Source organism: Mesocricetus auratus, unplaced genomic scaffold (assembly GCF_017639785.1).
Source record: "Mesocricetus auratus isolate SY011 unplaced genomic scaffold, BCM_Maur_2.0 Super-Scaffold_100011, whole genome shotgun sequence".
NCBI classification, from domain to species: Eukaryota; Metazoa; Chordata; class Mammalia; order Rodentia; family Cricetidae; genus Mesocricetus; species Mesocricetus auratus.
Genome location: NW_024429195.1, coordinates 74789986 through 74810941, shown reverse-complemented (window position 1 = coordinate 74810941; position 20956 = coordinate 74789986). Strand labels below are relative to the sequence as shown.

The following is a 20956-nucleotide window of genomic DNA, read 5'->3' as shown; positions in this document are numbered from 1 at the left end:
TTAAAACTCAACCAAATTTGACAGACAAAAGTCAGTGCAGCACCCAGGTAGGAAGGCCTCTGTGCCTGTTATGTTTCCCCCATACAGAGACTGTGGAAACCACACCATGTAACAGATCTTCGTGTCCTGCAAACAGGATATTATTTCATTCACTTGAAGTAGATTTTCACAGAAGGTACAAATTGGATACTGTAGGGTAACAGTGGACTGCCTCAAGTTCAAAATCAGCTATCTTGGCTGAATTTATGCCTATATCAGTACATTGATGAAGTCTATTTGAAAAGTGACTTCCACTAAGATATCACACCTGCTAGTAAGTCTTCCCCTAGCTTGAACAGCCAGAGGCTGCCAATACTTAGCAAAGGAGAATTATATTTGCAGAGCACTCAAAATGATTTATGGTGGAACATTAAATACTTAACAGTTAAAGTTCAGAAAAGTGATTACCAAAGTTCACTAACACAACTAAATTGCTGGGCTTTTGAAAATGGCATGCATATTTGTCTATCAACAAGCACACATGTGTAATTGTGTGTAGGTGATAGTCTATGCTTGTGTTAGTGAACAAAAATTTAGAGGCAATTAATCCACTTGTCAATGAGCACATTCCTTTTACCTGTGGGTTGGTTGGGCTTCTTTTTTTTAGAGGCCATAAGAATATCCAGCGTTGCTTGGTAGTTGTCAATAGTCAGTTTTGCTGTTGGCAACAATGTTCCAGAATGGTATAATGAGAAGAAATTAGGGTCACATGACCGGAAACTGAAAAGGGGGTCAAAAATTAATTAATTATATATATATATATATGTGATACATAAATATATACAATATAACATATAAATAATACATAATTTATAAATCATATATATATATATATACATCAGATGAAACAACAACAAACACCTAAACAAAACTGAACTGTCTTAAGTACAGCCAATTTTTATTTTTAAAACATTTGTAGTTGTGATTTTAGACCATAAATTCTCTTGGCAGGTAATCTGCCCCTAGCACCTTACCTTGAACTTTTCAGATTATACAATGCAACTCTACTATTAGGAGATTACTGTATCTTTCCCTAAAAGGATCCTAGAAGATGGGAACGAAGCTCTCTAATTGTTCTGAGTTCTACAGAAATAATTTATGTTGGCCTGGAGAGCCAGTTCTGTGGTAGACCAGTTGCCTAGCAAGGGTCTTGGCTTTAATCCCTACTAGTGAAATAAATAAAATCACATGATTTAAGTACAATTGGGTGAAGTTCCCTCTTGTTTAGAATATGTCCATAACCATGTTTCTTTTTAAAAATAAAGTCTGAGCACTAAGCGATCTTACAAATAAAAAGTCCAAGCACACACTAATAATTGTAATAAAATCAAAGTCCACAGCAAATTACCCCTGACCTATCTTAGACCACTGGTTGCTTTATTGTGCTATCTCAGGCAGAGTTGGTGACACATGACAATAAAACTTGAAGAAGACTTCCTTGGTGCCCAGAGGAGACCAAGGAAGCCTGTGTCTTAGCTTCCATAGGCCACACTGCTAAGCGAACTATTGCCTCTTTGGCCCTGGACTCTCTGTGGTCTAGGCTATTGCCATGTTCCCATCCCAGCCTCAGCACTACACTTGTAACCATTGTGCCCAGCTGGCTAGCCACTTGAATGCAGATCTGTGAGGATTTGTTTTGCAAAGGTTAGTCTTCTAAGGGTTCTAACCAAACTTCTGGAAAAATAGCAGTGGGGGCTAAATTCATTTTGGATTTGAACCTGCATTTCTTTGCCTCAGTGGATTACTGAATAAATACCCTCTCGTTTCACATTCCTTTCTTCAGTCTTTCCTCCAGCCAACCCATTTTGTATGTTCCTGCCAAGGACACTCCTTATCAAAAATCCTTAATAATCTCCTGCCATATCAAACAAAAAGCTCAGATGTAACTCAAACTGAAGACCCTTCACGGCTTGGTGCTGACTGACTTTCATATGCCCTAGATTTTCATCAGACTATTTGGGATTCTCATCCTCTTTCCTACCTGGACACTTGATTTATATGATTCCACCTACCAAGAATGCCTGCTTCTCTGGCTTGACATTTCTAAATCTTACCAACCATCAACACCCAGGAGTACCATCTCCATGAACCCATTCATATAAGAACACAGCCACAAAGTTGTAGCAAATAATTTGTAAGTGCTTGACCATCTACCAATAAACAGAGTTATAACTGGGTGATCATGATACCTACCAGGCTCCAATATGTATATCTTGTCCATCTTTGCATACTTATGGCATCTAGCTCACTGCCATGTATGTTAAGAGTTCTTTGGAAAATATCTTTTTGATGGGAGACTTTATACCACCATTGCAACAGATACCTAACATCCCTTAATATTGTGGTCTATTTTTATCTATCAGTACTTAACCAAAGGTACAGAATAAAATCTCAAATTGCCTATGGAATTCATGGCATACCACATCAGAAAACCTAACCTCTGTTTTTACAGGCATCAAATATACCTTTGAATGAAAGTGATGGTGACATGATGTCTGCTAATATCAACAGTAATTATGGAGTTACCCTTTCACTACAAGCTATACTGACAAACTTACTCAAAAGGCTTGCAAATTAGCACCACATGAGACATTATTGAGCATTTATTTGGGAAAGAAACCAATATAGCAAAATGGAAAACACAGTAATGGCCAGTGTAATGCAGACATTCTGGAAATGTTGCTACAATGAGGTCTCAAACATTCCAGTGTGCAGTCCATGTCCACGAGATGGATAGATATGACTTACCAGTATCATTCCATACCTGACATTAGAATGGGAAGAGCTGAACCTCATCTTTGTGCGCTCAGACAGCTTTAGTAAAAACAAGTGGAAGTGTGCACTCGCCAGATACAAGTTCATCTGAGCTCTCCAAGGGAGCTCTTCAAGAAGTATTTGATGAAACCTCTTTCTTTTGACATAGTTTAATATTATGGGATTCAAGTTATCTGCCAGGCTTCGGTAAGCCATTTTCCTCACATCAGCTCTCTTATTTCTGCCAAGGGGAAAAGATGTTTTGAGGTTAAATAAACATTAGATAAAGAAAAATTATTCCAGCTTGGCAGTGGTAGTGCACACCTTTAATCCTAGCACTCAGGATGCAGAGACAGGTGGATCTCCGAGTTCAAGACCAGCCTGGTATACAGAGTGAGTTCTGGGACAGCCAGAGCTGTTATACAGAGAAACCCTGTCTCAAAAACAATAAAAGAATAGGAGGAGAAGGAGGAGGAGGAAGAGGAAGAAGAAGAAAAAGAAGAATGAGTTCAATTTGCACAGAATATATCATGAAGTCACCTGACTATTCTTATGCAAATTTCTGGGTCATTTATCATTTCCTCAGTTCTCAAAATGTAAAATAGTGTGGTGGAAGAGAGCTGCAAGTAAGGCATGGAGGACAAAGACACGACTTAATTGCCTTCAAGAATCTCCTATGTTTCAGTTCAAACAGAGCTTTGCTTTTCTGTAATCAAAAGGTCACTGGGATTACACAAGCTATGCAATGTTCATATTAATCAGCTTTTTCAATATTAAACAACAACTTCATTTGTCTATATTGGTCCTTTAGGAAAAAAAACAATGAAACAAAATTTTGCCTAACATTAGATAGACTCTACAGGAAATAGAATTTCAATCAAATATAGATGAAATAACTTCAAAAATGAACACATTCAATACACCACGAGTGGAAAACATTCAACTTTTATTTAATAGTTCCCATTTGAGTCTGATTTTGCTTTCAGAGAGTGGATCTCATTATGTAGCCCGGGCTAGCCTCACCTCTCCCTTTTCCTGCCTCAGCCTTCAAAGCACTATGATAGTTCAATTTTTAAAAATTTATTTGTTTTTATTTTTATGTGCATTGGTGTTTTGCTATGGATGTCAGGTCACCTTGAACTAGAGTTACATACATTTGTGAGCTGCCATTTGGGTGCTGGGACTTGAACCCTGATCTTATGGAAGAGCAGCCAGTGCTCCTAACTGCTAAGCCATCTCTCTAACCCAGTAGCTCAAATTTTTAAGAGATAACAGACACTTAATCTTTCAAATGGTCATTCCTATAGATCACCTAGTAAACTGTTTGCTCTGCAATCATGAAGATATGAGTTTGGATTCACAGAACCCACATATTAGATGTGATGGTGCACACCTATAATTCCATCACGGGAGGTGGAAGACCTCTGGTGTTTGCTGGCCAGCCAGTCTGGCTAATCAGCAAGCTCCACACTCAGTGAGTGACCTTGACCCAAAAACTGAAATAAAGAACAATTGAAGAAAACCCTCAATGTCAACCTCTGACCTCTTAATGATCAAATCAGAATACCTCATGTACACACACCAAAAAAATGTAATCAAAATAGTTTAACTATATTTATATCTAGTTGTTCATGGGAATCATTTTGTTTCTTCAAAATTGTCTATTTATTTTGTACAACATGAAATGACATTGTCACATTGGTCAGCACAATTCTTTGTGACTTACACTGTAAAAAGTTAACAAGTACATACACACATATGCACACATACACATGCACACATGCTGGATGATAGATAGATAGATAGATAGATAGATAGATAGATAGATAGATACATCAGGTATAAACAGGCGAGTTAAAAAATCCTGCCCCATAACAGCCCCTCTCATCAGGACCAACAGGGTTACTATCACCTGTGAATTTGTTAGAAATTATTGTTGTCTATCTGCACCAGCTTTAATGCCTAGGAGTCAGCCAGACCCAATGGTCTCTGTTCATCAAGGTCTCCAGGCTACCCTGTTTCATGGTGCAATGTTGAGAATGAAAAGCCTGTGCTCTCTAGGATATGTTTTGAATCTGAATCACCATGCACAAATAATAGGGGAAGGGGAAGAAGACAGAGGGAGTACGGCAGATATTAGGGTTAGCAGACATCTGCAGACTAAAGGAAGAACAAACACATTTTTTAAATTACTTTTAAATTAGAACAATGGGTTTCCTTACACATTTTTATGCATACTTGGTTTTGGCTGCCATCTCACACCTGCCCCTCTCCCCAGTCTCCATCCCACACCCGCATTGAACCCTTCCACCCCCAGTATTTCCCCTTTCTACTTTTATATTGTGTGTGCCCAATTGCCCTCCCCACCCCCTCCTATAAGCCCCCCACATCTCCTCTCCTGGCCCCCTTTCTAGTTACATGACCTCTACCTATACTTCTCTCTGATGCACACTCCTGACATTATTGTTCAGTTCTGAATGTGTTAAATTTGGTTGACAAAAATTGTTGTAATAGGCTGAACCTCTTAAGAGAAAGTGGGAAGTACCCTTGAACAACTTGGTACAGGAGACAGTGAGGTCAACAATTAATACATGGGACCTCCTGAAACTGAGAAGCTTCTGCAAGGCAAAGGACACAGTCAACAAGACAAAAGGACAACCCACAGAATGGGAAAAGATATTCACTAACCCCACACCTGACAGAGGGCTGATCTCCAAAATTCACAAAGAACTAAAGAAGCAAGTCTCCAAAATACCAAAGGATCCAATTAAAAAGTGGGCTACAGAACTACATAGAGAATTCTCAGTAGAGGAATCTAAAATGGCTGAAAGACACTTGAGAAAGTGCTCAACATCCCTAGCCATACAGGAAATGCAAATCAAAACAACTCTGAGATACCATCTTACTCCTGTCAGAATGGATAAAAATAAAAAAAAAAAAACACCAACAACAGTTTATGCTGGAGAGTATGTGGAGAAAGGGGAACACTCCTCCACTGCTGGTGGGAGTGCCAACTCATACAGCCACTTTGGAAATCAGTATGGAGATTCCTCAGAAAAAATGGGAATCAGCCTACCACAAGACCCAGAAATTCTACTCTTAGGCATATATCCAAAAGATGCACATTCATACAACAAGGACATCTGTTCCACTATGTTCATAGCAGCATTATTCGTAATAGCCAGAACTTGGAAGCAACCTAGATGCCCCTCAACCGAAGAGTGGATAGAGAAAATATGGTACATTTACACAATGGAGTACTATTCAGCAGAAAAAAAAATGGAATCCTGAAATTTGCAAGGAAATGGATGGCACTAGAAGAAACCATCCTGATTGAGGTAACCCAGTCACAAAAAGACAAACATGGTATGTACTCTCTCATATATGGATTTTAGACATAGATCTGGGGAGTGCCAGCCTACAATCCCACAGCCAGAGAGTCTGGGAAACAGAACCTTCATCCAATGACTGACGGAAGCAGAGGCAGACACCCATAGACAAACACTGAGCTGAACTCAAGGAACCCAGTGACAGAGAGGGAGGACTGATGAGCAAAGGGGTTAAGACTGGGCTGGTTTAACCCCCAGAAACAGCTGACCTGATAAGGGTTAGGTACTGAATCCCAGATTGATGGCTGGGAATCCAGCACGGGACTGATCAAGACCCCCTAAATGTGGGTGTCAGTGAAGAGGCCTAGGCAATCTATGGGGCCTTGGGTAGTAGATTTATCCCTGGCATACAAATGAACTTTGGGTGCCCATCCAACAATGTGAGATGCACTCTCACCCTGGACTCTTGTGGGAGGGTCTAGACCCTGCCCTGGATGAAATGACAGACTATGGACACCCCCATGGAGGGCCTCACCCTGCCTGGGGAAAGGAGGGTGTATTGTGAGTGGGGGTTGGTGGGAGGGCATGGGAGGAGGGGAGGGAAATGGAGAGGGACCTGGGATTGACATGTGAAGCAAACTTGTTTCTAATTTAAATTTAAAAATTAAAATTAAAAAAATTGTTGTAATAGGTTAGATTTTCTACCAAAACTATTGATCTTTTAAATGATTATTCTGAAAATTGAAATTGTTGCCAAAACAAAATCAGTCTTGTCCTTGTGCAGGGAGGCTAATTCTCAAGAGGTGAAGAAGAGCCCATGCTTCCATCCTTCACTCCTTCCCCCCAGAAAACAGAAAAGAGTCCAGGAAGTGAGCAGGAGGACAGGCCTCATCCTGTAGTGCAGACAGGTGACCACACTCTTCACACACAGTGGCACAAAGTAGAGAATGCTCTACCACCAGACAGGATTCCAGTGTTTAATTGTACCCTAACAACAGGAGCTATCACCATGGTGGGATGGCCACATATATCCTAAAGTTTGCAATGAACTAAACACATATACAGAGAGACACATGTATAAATTCACATAAACATGCCATACTCTGAATAAAGTCGTTGGACTGCATTACTGTCAACATCTTGGTTTGTGATGTTGTGGAAAATTGCAGAGTCCCTTGGAAACTATCTCTCATAAGTATACATAAATCTTCAATTATCTAAAAACAAAAGTATTTTAAGAGACACATTGCAAGTATGTCCACATCACAGGATTTTTGGAATTATAGGTCTTAGCCTGTAAGTTACGAGAAAAAGAAATGAGAGGCAGACCCCAGCTTCAGAAGACCCATCCACACAGGAAAGGCATCAGCCCTTCCAGTCCCCAACCTCCAGAGACCCTAGCTTCAGGTGAGCTAGGGTCTCCCTGGGGCCACTTCCCATCCCCCACCCATCACCCATCCCCTCAATCTTCCTGGGGCCTGCTCCTGGCACCCAGAGGACCCGCCCACACAGGAAAGGCATCAGCCCTTCCAGGCCCCAACCTCTGGCGACCCCAGTTTTAGGAAAGGCAGCAGCCTTCCCAGGCCCCAACCTCCGGTGATCCCAGCTTCAGAGGACCCGCCCACACAGTAAAGACATCAGTCCTCCCAGACCCCAACCTCCGGTGACCCCAGCTTCAGCTTCAGAGTCCCCAGCTTCAGCTTCAGGAAAGAAGGAGACCAGTGGAGACAGAAAGACCCCACCTGCATCCACTGGAATAAGAGATGGGAAGAAGTCAGAATAAAACTCAGCAATAGAAAGACCAACATGACTCCACCAGAATCTAGAAACCCAACGCCAGCAAGACCTGAAAAGCACTACATAGGCAAATCAGGAGAGACAGACCTTAAAAATTATTTTATGAAGATGATAGGGACCAGGAAACAAGGAAATCCCTTAAAGAAATAGAAGAAAAAACAAACAAAAAAACCCATGAAAGGGAGGAAAAGGTGAACCAAAAAATTCAAGAAATAAACAAATCTCTCAAAGAATCTAAAGAGTACCAAGAAAAAAAAACAACCAAACAAATGAAGGAAACACCTCAAACAGTTGAAGGATTGAAAGCTGAAATAGAAACAATAAAGAAAACACAGAATGAGGGGATGCTGGAAATAGAAAAGCTTGGTAAACGATCAGGAACTATAGATGCAAGTATCATCAATAGAATACAAGAGATAGAAGAGAGAATCTCAGGTGTTGAAGACTCATTTTCTTTGGTTGTCAACCAAAGAAAATCTCAAAACCAACAAATCCCTAACACAAAATATCCAGGAAATATGGGACACCGTGAAGAAGCCAAACCTGAGAATAATAGGTATAGAAGAAGGTGAAGAAATACAGCTCAAAGGTACAGAAAACATATTCAACAAAATCATAGAAGAAAACTTCCCTAACCTAAAGAAGGATATGCCTATGAAAATATAAGAATCTTACAGAACACCAAATAGGCTGGACCAGAAAAAGAAGTCACCTCGCCATATAATAATCAAAACATCAAACCTACAGAATAAAGAGAAAATATTAAGAGCAGCTAAAGAAAAAGGCCAAGTTACATATAAGGGCAGACCTATCCGAATTACACCTGTGACTTCTCAATAGAAACTTTGAAAGCCAGAAGATCCTGGACAGATGTCCTACAAACGCTAAGGGAACAAGGATGCCAGCCCAGACTACTATATCTAGCAAAGCTTTCAATTACGACAGATAGAGAAAGCAAAATATTCCAAGGCAAAGTGAGATTTAAACAATACATATCCATGAATCCAGCTCTACAGAAAGTGCTGAAAAGAAAACCTAAACACAATGAAGATAAGTACACTCACAAAGACACCGGCAATAGATAATCCCACTTTACCAAACACCAAAAGAAAAAGGGAGGAGAACCTACACACAATAACTCCACTACCAATAAATCAAGCACAAACAAGAATCATCAATCAATGGTCAATATCCTTCAATGTCAATGGTCTCAACATGCCTATAAAAAGACACAGACTAGCAGAATGGATACGAAGACAGAACCCATCCTTCTGCTGCATACAAGAAACACATCTCAACGTCAAAGACAGACGTTACCTCAGAGTAAAGGGTTGGGAAAAGATTTTCCAATCAAACGGACCCAAGAAACAAGCAGGTGTAGCAATCCTAATATCTAACAAACTAGACTTTAAATTAAAATCAATCAAAAGAGATGAAGAAGGACATTTCATATTCATCAAAGTCCATCAAGATGAAGTCTCAATTTTGAATATCTACGCCCCAAATATAAAGGCACCCACATTAGTGAAGGAAACATTACTAAACATTACTAAAGCTCAAATCGCACATAAAATCTCACACACTAGTAGGAGACTTCAACACTCCACTCTGACCTCCAGACAGAAACTTAACAAAGAAACAAAAAAAGTAATAGAATTATGACCCAACTGGGTTTAACAGATATCTATAGAACATTCCACCCAAACACAAAGGGATATACCTTCTTCTCAGTGCCACATGGAACCTTCTCTAAAATTGACCACATAATAGGAAACATAGCAAACCTCCACAAATACAAAAAAAATTGGAATAACCACCTGTATCTTATCAGACCACCATGTATTAAAATTAGAATTCAACAATAACACAAATCGCAGAAACCCTACAAACTCATGGAAACTAAACAATGCACAATTGCACCATCCCTGGGTAAAGGAAGAAAAAAAAAGAAATCTGATTTTAGACATGGATCAGGATAGTGCCAGTCTGCACTTCCACTGACAGAGAGTCTGGGAAACAGGAAAGAACCTAAGAGAGATATGCATTGTATCCCAGAGAAGAGCAATTAGGCAAGATCTTCTAAACAGATGGGGAACATGGTGAGGGGTGGGCAGCAGGTGGAAGCTGGGAAGAAGAGAGGGGGAGAAGAAGAAGAGAGAGTAGGTCATGGGGGAACAGGAAGGTTGAGTGGGGGTTGAATAGGGAGAAGAGGGAGTCATAGGTTAGAAGACAGATCTGGCACCAGTGAGACCTCTAGTGATCTAAAGGGATGACACCAACTGGCAAGCTAAGCAATAGTGGAGAGACCACCTTAAATGTCCATTCCTGATAAAGAACTTGATGTCTATAACCATCCTGGAGCCTTCATCCAGTGACTGATGGAAGCAGAGGCAAACACCCACAGTTAAACACTGAACCCATGGAAACCAGTGACAGAGAGAGAGGAGCGATGAGCAAATTGGCAAAGAATGGGCTGGCAAAACCAGCAGAGATAGCTGATCTGAACAAGGGGGAGTGCTTGGACCCCAGACTGACAGCTGGGAGGCCAGCATGGGACTGATCCAGACCCCCTGAGTGTGAGAGTCAGTGAGGAGGCCTGAGCAACCTATGGGGCCCTGGGCAGGATCAATGTTTATCCCTGGCATGCAAACAGACTTCATGTGTCCATAACACAAAGAGGGATGCTCTCTCAGCCTGGACTCTTAGGGGAGTGCCTGGACCCTTCCCTGTGTGAAATGACAGACTCTAGATATCCCCTATGTGGAAGGAAGTGGGGATAGGGTGGAAGGCTGGGGGGGATGGTGGGGGGAAGCAGGAGGAGGGGAGGGGGAGGGAACTGGGATTGACATGTGAAGCAAGGTATTTAAAATTAAAGTAATGCAAACGCATCAAAAAAAAAAAAGAAATGAGAGGCTTGAACATTGAAAAAGAGTAAAGTACACCTTCATCCCCTGTACATGCTCTGACCATCCACACAGTCAGGCTTAAGTAAGTTATAAAGTCATGCAGACAATCTACATACCAAGATTCTAGTATATATCTATTCAAAGAACAGAAGAATTCATAAATGTGATTTTGAAGTCCACACAAAAATATTGCTTTATATAGTTAACAAAAGATAAGTAATACATTGAGGGAGAAGCCACACAATGTAGGGAGAAACCACACAATGTATCAAAAAATGTTACAAGATCTTAAGATGCAGTCTGTATTCTACAACAAAGATGTGGTGCTGCAAAGAAACAAAATAATACTTTCGGGGGGGGGGACTCAGTTCCCTTTTCAAATTCACAATAGAATGATAGAATTCTCCCCGTTACACAGCAAGCTAGTGTGAACTATTTCATACATTACTCAAGACCTGAGTGAAGAAAAACAGCATGCTGGAGGGACACTTCCATCAGACAGTAAGTTTTCCTTTAAATCAATAGCAGGTTATGAACTCAGACAACAGGTAAATAGACTCATGGGATAGAGAAGAGGTCCCAAAACTAAATCCATTAATAGCCACTAAATAAGGAAGGTGATGGTGACAACAGAATCTACTGTTAGAGAACAGATGACCCAATAAATGGTGTCATCTAAAATTGACTATCCATTACAGGGAGAGGTGGCTCATCACTGAGAGCACTGGCTGCTCTTCCAGAGGACCTGGGTTCAGTTCCCAGATGCTCCCCCAAGGCACTCACAGCCATCCTTAACTCCGGTTTTAGTGTACCCTCTTCCCACTGTCATCGGCACTGCACACGCACGGTGCACATACGTATACCAGGACAAAATGCCCATATACATGAAATAGAAATAAATATTTTTTTTAAAACTTCTGTCCTCTGAAAATGAAAAGCCATCCATAACTTGGTCTCAAAGGCTGGCTGCCACCAGTGGCTCCACAGCTAATACCCTGTAGCATATTCTATTCACAGCATTCTCTAATTTGTGTTGGTTACTGCACCACTATCATTTAAGCTCTCTGAAACCAGGGATGTGTTGTTAGACACTTTCATACATTTACATAGTGCAATTCAGTCATTCTGTCCTCCATCACCTCTCGCAGCTCCTGGTCTCCCCCACTGGAGTCCTTTTCTTCAACAACCCCCTTACCCCACACATACACACTTTCTTGTCTCCTCTGTGTGTGTAACCCGCTGAGTTTGATTATTTCATCGGATCAGGTTTTCCAGTATATTCCTAGTACCTAAATCAGGGCCCAGCAGGGAGTAACCCTCAAGTAAGCTATTGTTGACTATTCACTGATACCTTTCCTGCTCCGATAGTTCAAAAATGGATGGATTCTTGGAAAAAAATTCTTTTAGAGTTTCCTTTTTCTTCCTTCTTTTTCTTGGCAGCCAGTCTGCAGTCTTCATGGAAAAGAGAACAAATGTTATAAGTTAAAATTGGAACATAAGGATATTAGCTCCTCATAATGTAATGCTTACCTTCCAGTCTTGAAACACACTGGTTTTTCTACATCCTTTAGTTAAAATTACTATCAAGATGTTGGAGAGATTGTTCAACACTTCAGATCACATACTGATGTTCCAGAGGACCTGGGTTCGATTCCTAGCACCCACATGTCAGCTCACAACCATCTGTAAGTCCAGTCCAGGGGATCTTGGGCCCTCATCTGGCCACTGTAGGTGCACACATGGTACACAGATGTGTATGCAGGGGAAATGCCCATACACATAAAAATAAAGTAGCTATAAAAAGTAAAAAATGGGCCCTTTAGACAAAAACTCTGATTATGAGAACATCTACATGATTATTTAAGAATTTATAATTTATTATAAAATTATGCATATTGATATTTCTTTCTGTTTCATCTTCTGACAAATTATAATCAACCATCTCTGGACACATAAAATATCCATCAATTTCATCAATATATTAATAGTATATTTATTGATCTTCATTAATTTTATTAATTATTAAAACACATTTCTTTTAAAAAAATTACTCTTCCATTGGATAAAGAAAACATGGTACATTTATTTTAAAGAAAAAGACAATGGAATCTTGAAATTTACAGGCAAATGGATAGGACTAGAAGAAACCATCCTGTGTGAGGTAACCCAGTCACAAAAAGACAAACATGGTTTGTAGTCACTCACATATGAATTTTAGACTAGAGCAAAGGATTACCAGCCTACAATTCACACCACCAGAGAAACTAGGAAACAAGGAGGTCCTTGGAGAGACATATGTGGTCCCCCGGAGAAGGGAAAAGGGACAAGACCTCCTGAGCTAATTGGAGCATGGGTTGGGAGGAGAGGGAGTGAAGAGAAAGAAAAAGGGAGAAGAGGATGGGAGAGGAGGATATAGGACATCAGGGAGCAGGAAGATGAGTCAGGGGAAGACTAGAGGAGAGCAAGAAAAGAGATACCATAATAGAGGGAGCCATTATAGGTTTAAAGAGAAATCTAGCACTAGGAAAATGTCCAAAAATCTACAAGGATGATCCCAACTAACAATCTAAGCAATAGTGGAGAGAGAGGCCACCTTAAATGCCTTTCTCCAATAATGAGATTGACGACTACCTTATATGCCATCCTAGAGCCTTCATCCAGTAGCTGACAGAAGCAGAGGCAGACACCCACAGCTAAACACTGAGCTGAACTCCCGGAATCCAGTTGCAGAGAGGGAGGAGTGATGAGCAAAGGGGTCAAGACCAGGATGGAGAAACCCACAGAAATTGCTGACCTGAACAAGGGGGGGAGCTCATGGACCCCAGACTGATAGCTGGGAAATCAGCATAGGACTGTTCCAGACCCCCTGAACGTGGATGCTAGTAGTTTGGAGGTATGGGCAATCTATTGGGCCTCTGGTAGTGGATCAGTATTTATCCCTAGTATACGAATGGACATTGGGAGCCCACTCCACATAGAGGGATACTCTCTCAGCCTAGACACACGGGCAAGGTCTAGGCCCTGCACCAAATGATTTGACAGACTTTAAAGATCCTCCATGGAAGGCCTCACCCTCCCTGGGGAGCAGAAAGGGGATGGGAATTGGGGGTTGGGGGGGCAGGGGAGGAGGGGAGGGAGAGGGAACTGGGATTGACATGTAAAACAAGCTTGTTTCTAATTTAAATTTAAAAAAACTTACTCTTCCAATCTCAATAACTACAGCTTTATACTTCTTGAGAGATTTGGGTGTCTTCTTAGAAAGGACATTGTCCTTGCATTTTAACTTTTTTGTTCCAATGAGGGACTCGTTTCTCCTAATTCACACATAAAAAGAAAAAGTCAGTCAAATATGTGGAAAATCTTTGGTAACGACCTCAGAGTCAGAAACCTCTAATGAACAGTCACTGAAAGTATGCACAATGTAGGCTATCAGACTACCTGCCCCATACATCACTTAGGGGGAGGATCCCCAGATATGAAGGGCAGCTGACTTCTTAATAGTACAATGTCATTCACACTGCAAACTTGTGAAAAGGGCACGTGTCCACAGGAAAAGAGGAAGGAGACAAAAGTGTGGTGAAGGCTGGACAGCATTTGACTGAAAATTATCTATACTTACTTCCCTCCTCTATCAAGACAAAATCCGCATCTCAGTGGCCCTAGACAACTGCCTTGCTTCTTTCAGTTCCATCCTGCGGGGAGTTCCAGCCACCACTGTCATCCACTATGCCTTCTCCCCTTATCTCCCCATCACGGCTTCCTGCACGCAGACTTGTTCCCTAGACACACTTCTCTCGGTATCTTGCTATTGACAATTGTCAGCTAATTTTTCCTGATGAAATGAATACATTCATCTTCTGGAATTCCTATTTCTTGCTGGAGAGAACAAAATCCTGTTCTAACATAATGAATGGGAACCAAAACCTTGAGCAAAATGCAAAGCTATAGGGCTAATACAATGACCGGGTGAACCTAGCAACTAGTTCCTGGGTTGGAAAACACTGCATGATTAAAATTTATTTTTTTCATAGTAGTGGTTGGCATCGTACTATGGTTTTGGGTACTACAATATTTTGCTGTGTGTGTGTGTGTGTGTGTGCACGCGTTGTGTGTATACATGTGTTATGCAGGTATGTGGTGACCAGAGGGTAACATGAGATATTCTGGTCTGATCTTTCATACTCCCTCTTACTCCGCTGTGACAGGATTTCTCTCTGAACCTGGGAATGGCTATTTTGGCTCAGATGTAGTCAGAAAGTCCCAGCAATTGTGTCTCCACCATGCATGATACTAGAGTTGTGTATGTACTTGGTCACACATGGTATTTACATGGTTGCTGGAGATGGGATTCACACTCTCATGCTCATCCAGCAAGTGTTCTTACCCACTGTGCATCCCCCCAAATACGTCACTTAAGTTTTTACAAAGATGATCATGGCCTCTCTGATTGGATGGGACTCCCACACAGCTTCGGCAATTCTGAGGCTACCCTGGCTATTTAAGCAGGTATTTCATCTGGCTAAGCTATGGTGTTTGGATCACTGACTGCTGGGAACCTGGGGACTCCTTCACTTCCAAGCTACAACCTGAAACAGCACTTTCAGTCAGACAAGTCTCTTTGCTGTGTTCTCCTCTCCTGACACCAAATAATCAGTGTGGAGGTAGCCCTGTTATTGCAGAAAGAGATGGAAGGAGAGGAGGCCCAAGGCGAGCACTCACTGCCATTTGTTCCGTGCATGCACAGCCATCATCCAGCAACACGTGGAGCTCCTCCACTCCTGCAGCTCCTCACAGCTCAGTGTAGGTCTGACAGCTTTCTATATTGTTTATGGTGTGTTTTGGTAAATCATAATCTCAAATTTCTATGAACTCAACATTAACATTTATTTTTTTACTTCTACATTCTTTTGTTTACTTTTGTTAAGATCTGTCTCCAAAAAGTAAGTCCCAATGGTTCTCTGTCTAGTATTACACACACACACACACACACACACACACACACACACCAGCTCTATTATTCTTGATTTAATATTCTAAACCTCCTCTTTCATGTTCTTTTTGAAATGCCATTCATTAATCTAGTCCATCCTACAATTTATCTGAAGGAATTTGTATTGAAATTATAATAAACCAACAAAGTAATTTTAAGATAATAGAAACCTTTACAAAATTATGTCTGACTAGAAAGTGATGTACCAACTTTTCATTTTACATATAAGATATGTAAAATATATATGTGTCTTATATAAAATTATGTTTGGTCTTCTTCATGTTAGTCAATACTCCCACACAATCTCTGGGAATTTTAATCATGTACTCCATAAAAATGGTATTTTTCATTATACTTTCAAGCTCATGCAGGAAAGCTATTGATTTTGCATCTAACTATCCTTGAAATTCAACGTTTTTTTCCCAATTATCTTTAAGTTTTAAAAAAACAATTATTTTCCAGTGTCCCCATTAGCAAACATTTTTAATTCTCCATGCTGGGGTAATCATAAGAACTCTTAATTTCTTTCTATAATGGCAAGAACTTTCAGAGCAATGCTAATTGGCAGAAGGTAAAATAGGTTTCCTTGTTTGGGACTTAATGGAAAACCATCTGATTCCATTTTACAGGAAGAACCATTGAACTTACCAAATCAATTTTAGAAAACACCCAGTGGCTCCTTTGACCACCAGTGATAACTATATTCTCACATCTCTTACTCCATCTGCACTGAGAATAAAATCCTTTGGACTGGACTTACATGCTGGCATTTGTCTTGGCTCTCTGCCTTTATATATTGCTCAGTACATCTGATTCGTACTATTTTCTACTTGCTTACTCTCTGCACTGAGTTTACCGGACAGCTTTATCACTATGTGGTGAACGGCTGCATGCCAAAGGAAAAAAATATTCATTCGTTTCTTTAAAGTATGAAAGAATTGCTCTGCGCAAGCTACAATAGTTGCTACAATCTTTTCCAGATAACCACCACTTTCAACCAGATTTTTAAGCACATTTTCTTTTCTTATGACCTATCTTTGTCCTTCTATTATTATGCTTGTGGAATTTTTTATTTTATTCATATTCCTAAAGAATGATTCTTTGTGGCAACTAAACTGACTTAAAACCAACTTTTTTCCCTCTGTGTAATAGTTCTGGCTGTCCTGAAACTTTGTAGACCTGGCTGGCCTCGAACTCACTGAGATCTGCTTGCCTCTGCCTCCCAAGTACTAGGATTAAAGGCTTGTGCCATCATCACCCAATCAAAAGCCAACTTATAATTGACTCATTTTTATTTTTATCTTTGTTTTCTCATGTCTTTCTTCTATTCATATTTTTTATTTCTTGACTTTAGTGAAAACTCCTTTTGTCTCATTTTTCCTTCTCTGTAACAGAAGATGGTAAAATTAAGGACTGGTCCTCGCTGCTGCTCTAGTTGTCTCTGATACATTGGATTACTTGTTATCACTAACCTCCTAGAAGCTTTAAGGCATCTTTCTTCTCTACAGGCTGGAAACAAAAATTTATCTTATTAGTTACGTACGTCTGTATCTTTCCTCTTTAGGTTTGTCCCTATCCACCCTGACTTGGTGAAGACATCCAAAAACATGTCCTTGACCTCAGAGCTCACACAACTACCACTGTCTAACTCCACTGTGCCGCTCAGTCTCCAGGCTCAGGTATATGTGATGCTGCTATGATAATACTCATGACTCACTTCTCCTGTTTACCTTTTAGAGGACTATTATTATTATTACATATTATTGATGTTAATATTAATCACTGACTTTCATGGTCCTTGCCCAAACACTGCAAACAATTTCTGATTTTCACAAGGTTTGACTGGTTTTTAATTGAGTAGAACTTTATAATTCTGACCAGTTCTCTGATTACCATGGCTTATTATACTCCTTCATCTTTTGAAAATATTATACCCGTATATTCCACGCTTTGACTTTCATAAATGAGGTACCTATTTCAGAAAGAATGTTTCTGTGTGGATTCTCATCTCTTTTGGTGCCAGTTTTAAAATAAACCTCATGTTACTTATTGTTCATTCAAACGGGACAGGTAGGTTTACATTCTATGATGACAGACGAGCACACTTGTCAGTGAACTGAAGACAGGTTGGATGTATCTGCCATTGCTGATAATTGGCATGGGATGTTATCATTTTCTTTTGGAGTAAAGACAATCATTCCATCTTAGGAAACAGAGGGGCAGTTCAGGACTTATTACTCCTGAGCACTTCATAAGGAAACCCCCAAGGAATGACTCTGAGCATTTTGACATAATCAGGAGCACGTGATGCACGTGCCAAGCATGTGCAAAGCTGGACTGGAAACCTCCCATGAGGAACAGCTGATGACCTAGGGAGATGCTATTACTCCTACCAACCAATGGAAACAGACTGCTCTGTTTGCTGCTGGGGATGGCAACATGCTCTAGCCTGGGGTCTTAGCTCAGTTGCATCAGTATTTTTACAGTTAGTCAATAGCTACCTACACAGACACAAACCTTCTCTGTCTTTCAGCCCAGCTGTGTTTACTCCACACTTTTTCCCATCTACCTATGTAAAAGTTGTTGACATTTGCAGAACTAGTATTGCAAGTACCTTTTCAAGAAGTCATAAATGGGAGCTGCCATCTCCACCACGAGTTGAAACTTCTCATCGTTCATACATTTGAGCATAACTTGTGTAAAGAATTCCAGGAATCTTGGTCTTTGCTTAAATTTCATGACTACAGAAACAAGAAGTTCCCTAGAGAGTTAGTGTCCTCTGGAAATGGGTACCAGAAGGATTGATTGCTAGCCATCTTTAGTCACAACAGGCACAATGATTAATCTGGGATTTTCCACATATTTATTTTATTTTTAATTAAAGTATTACACTATTCCTCCCCTCCCTCTCCAAATTCTCCCTTCCCCCCTCTATTCCCTATCAAAACAATGGCCTCCTTTTTAAAATTATTATTGTTCACAGACAGACAGACACATACATGTACACACACACATGCCAATAATTTTATATAAGTATGATATAATGAGTCTGTATGATTTTAGGACTGACTATTTGGTATTGAAAATCCAATTATACCCCCCAGATGAATGTAGCTCTCACCACTTATCAAAGAAGCCTCCTTTAGCAGCAGATGGAGAACATTATGAAAAGTCACAAGTGGTCAAAACGCAAAGAACAACTGACCATAGGGTATCCAACCCAACAGATACATCTACATCAAAACCCCTATGTCAAAGGCTCAGGGAACACTGTGGCACAGAGGGTAGAATCAGTGTAAGAGCCAGAGGATCAGGAAACCTGCTGGGAGATTGTGTCTTCCAGTATGACAGAGAAGCCACACCCATGAAATCTCAACATTATCAGTCTGAACAATGACAACACCAATCACATCCAAGAAGGATGAGGGAAACCTTATGGGACCCATCCCTAGATGAAGAACCACTGGCAGTCGATGACTGCTGAGAGGGGAGGATTTCTCTTCTCCAGGGATGAGCCCCTCATCGGCTAGATTCCTCACTTACAAATAGTAAAGGAGTGCATGTTGGATGAGCTACTGCTTTCTTTCAACGGTCGCTGGTATTTTACACTGAATATTTGGTTCGTTCTATAAAAACCTCAATATTAAGAACGATTTGACGGAAGCTGCTTGTGTCGTACAGCTATCAGGAGGAAGTGCTGGTCACATCTTACATGATTTGTACCACCTGTCACTCAGAGCCAAACAAAATGCCACATCTCCTCAGAGCTGAATTGTAAAATGATGACTGCACTTTCCAGTGTCCTTCTTTTTGTCAGCTTCATAATGACACAGTTCGCTTCAAGCCACTTGGGAAGGCTCTTCCTTCCCAGACTTCAAGTCCCCTGTTAGCAGTCAAGAGTGTGCATTGTTCCTGGTGGGTGAGGACACCGAGCATACAAAAGAAGCGACCTGCGACACCGCCATTTGCCACCACTCACCTTCCTTCATGGCACCTTTCACCGACCAGTTTAAAACCACCGGGTAGAGAAAGATCGGGTCCTCTGCTCCAGAGAGTTCAGTTAAGGTGACTAAGGAAGAAACATGAGTAAATTCTAATTTCTATTTGGATCTCAACAACCAAGACATAAATCTTTTGGAGAGAGTTTTTAAAAATAGGGGAGACACTCAACAAAATACTAAAGCATGAGCCTTAAAATATCAAATATATCATATTTTGGAGTGGAAGAACAAAGATTAAGTATTTACTTTCCTTTCCCTTAAAATTTAAGGGCCCCACCATCAGATCTAGCAGTCATATTAACCCCATCTGAAGGGACTTATATTGGCACAGAACACCCCAAGTCCAAGTCCTCAGCACAAAGTAGATTTATTTGCCCCGGAGGGAACAAGGGCAAGGATAAGGGACAATGACAGGGGACAGAAGACAAAGGGAAGGGAACAAGGGATATTTGTCCCAGAGGACAAAGGACTGCCTCTGGAGACAGAGGAGACAGATGCGGCCCATAGGGAAATGGCGGTTTACAGAGGTAAAATGGGAAGCCCTTTAGGGTGAAGTTTTTAATTTTAATTGGACATGTTAATTAGGGCAGCCAAAGGGGACTTAAAACTTTGATAGCTGGACCTTGGTAGTCAGTCTCAGGAAAGAGTCTGGCATAAGAAAAGTCTCCAAAGAATGGAATGGACCTCTGTGCTAGGTTTAGGAATGGAATCCAACCATTTTCAGGAAGGCAGCAAGAGTGGGGGAGAAGGGCACGGCCTGCAGAGCCATGTCTGCCCTGCTCTGGCCTCCTGGAGTCCCCTCACCATCCTCCAGGAAGTCACTCTAAGAACCACAACGTGCAACACAGCCACCAGAGCCAGACTGTCTGTGTCAGGTTCCATTTTCTTGGTGTCAAGACAAGGGCTCTTTGTGTTGCCCAGGATGGCCTGAAATCTGTGGTCCTCCTGCCTCAGCCTCCTGAGTGCTATGACTATAGGTGTGCACCACCCTGCCCAGCTCTGCTGTAAGTTCTAACCTTGACATGTTTGGACTGTGAAATTTGGTGGCGGGGAGAACTTAGAATCTCTGCCTCAGTTTTCTCCCCTTTAAAATGGAGATAAGAGCAATTTCCTTACATGGGTGTGTGTGTGTGTGTGTGT

At 40.9% G+C, this 20956-nt stretch overlaps 1 protein-coding gene across 1 annotated transcript in view; it reads right to left on the bottom strand.

Moving 5' to 3' along the window:
* Cfap54 (cilia and flagella associated protein 54) overlaps positions 1–20956 on the bottom strand; it is a 290811-nt gene that overhangs the window by 167426 nt on the left and 102429 nt on the right. Inside the window, exons 29-34 of the mRNA XM_040755053.1 lie at positions 19795–19884; positions 18430–18556; positions 14025–14139; positions 12177–12277; positions 2804–3034; positions 617–759 (exon numbers count right to left, since the gene is read on the bottom strand). Of these exons, the coding sequence (XP_040610987.1) occupies positions 617–759; positions 2804–3034; positions 12177–12277; positions 14025–14139; positions 18430–18556; positions 19795–19884 (807 nt within the window). The remainder of the gene's footprint in view (positions 1–616; positions 760–2803; positions 3035–12176; positions 12278–14024; positions 14140–18429; positions 18557–19794; positions 19885–20956) is intronic.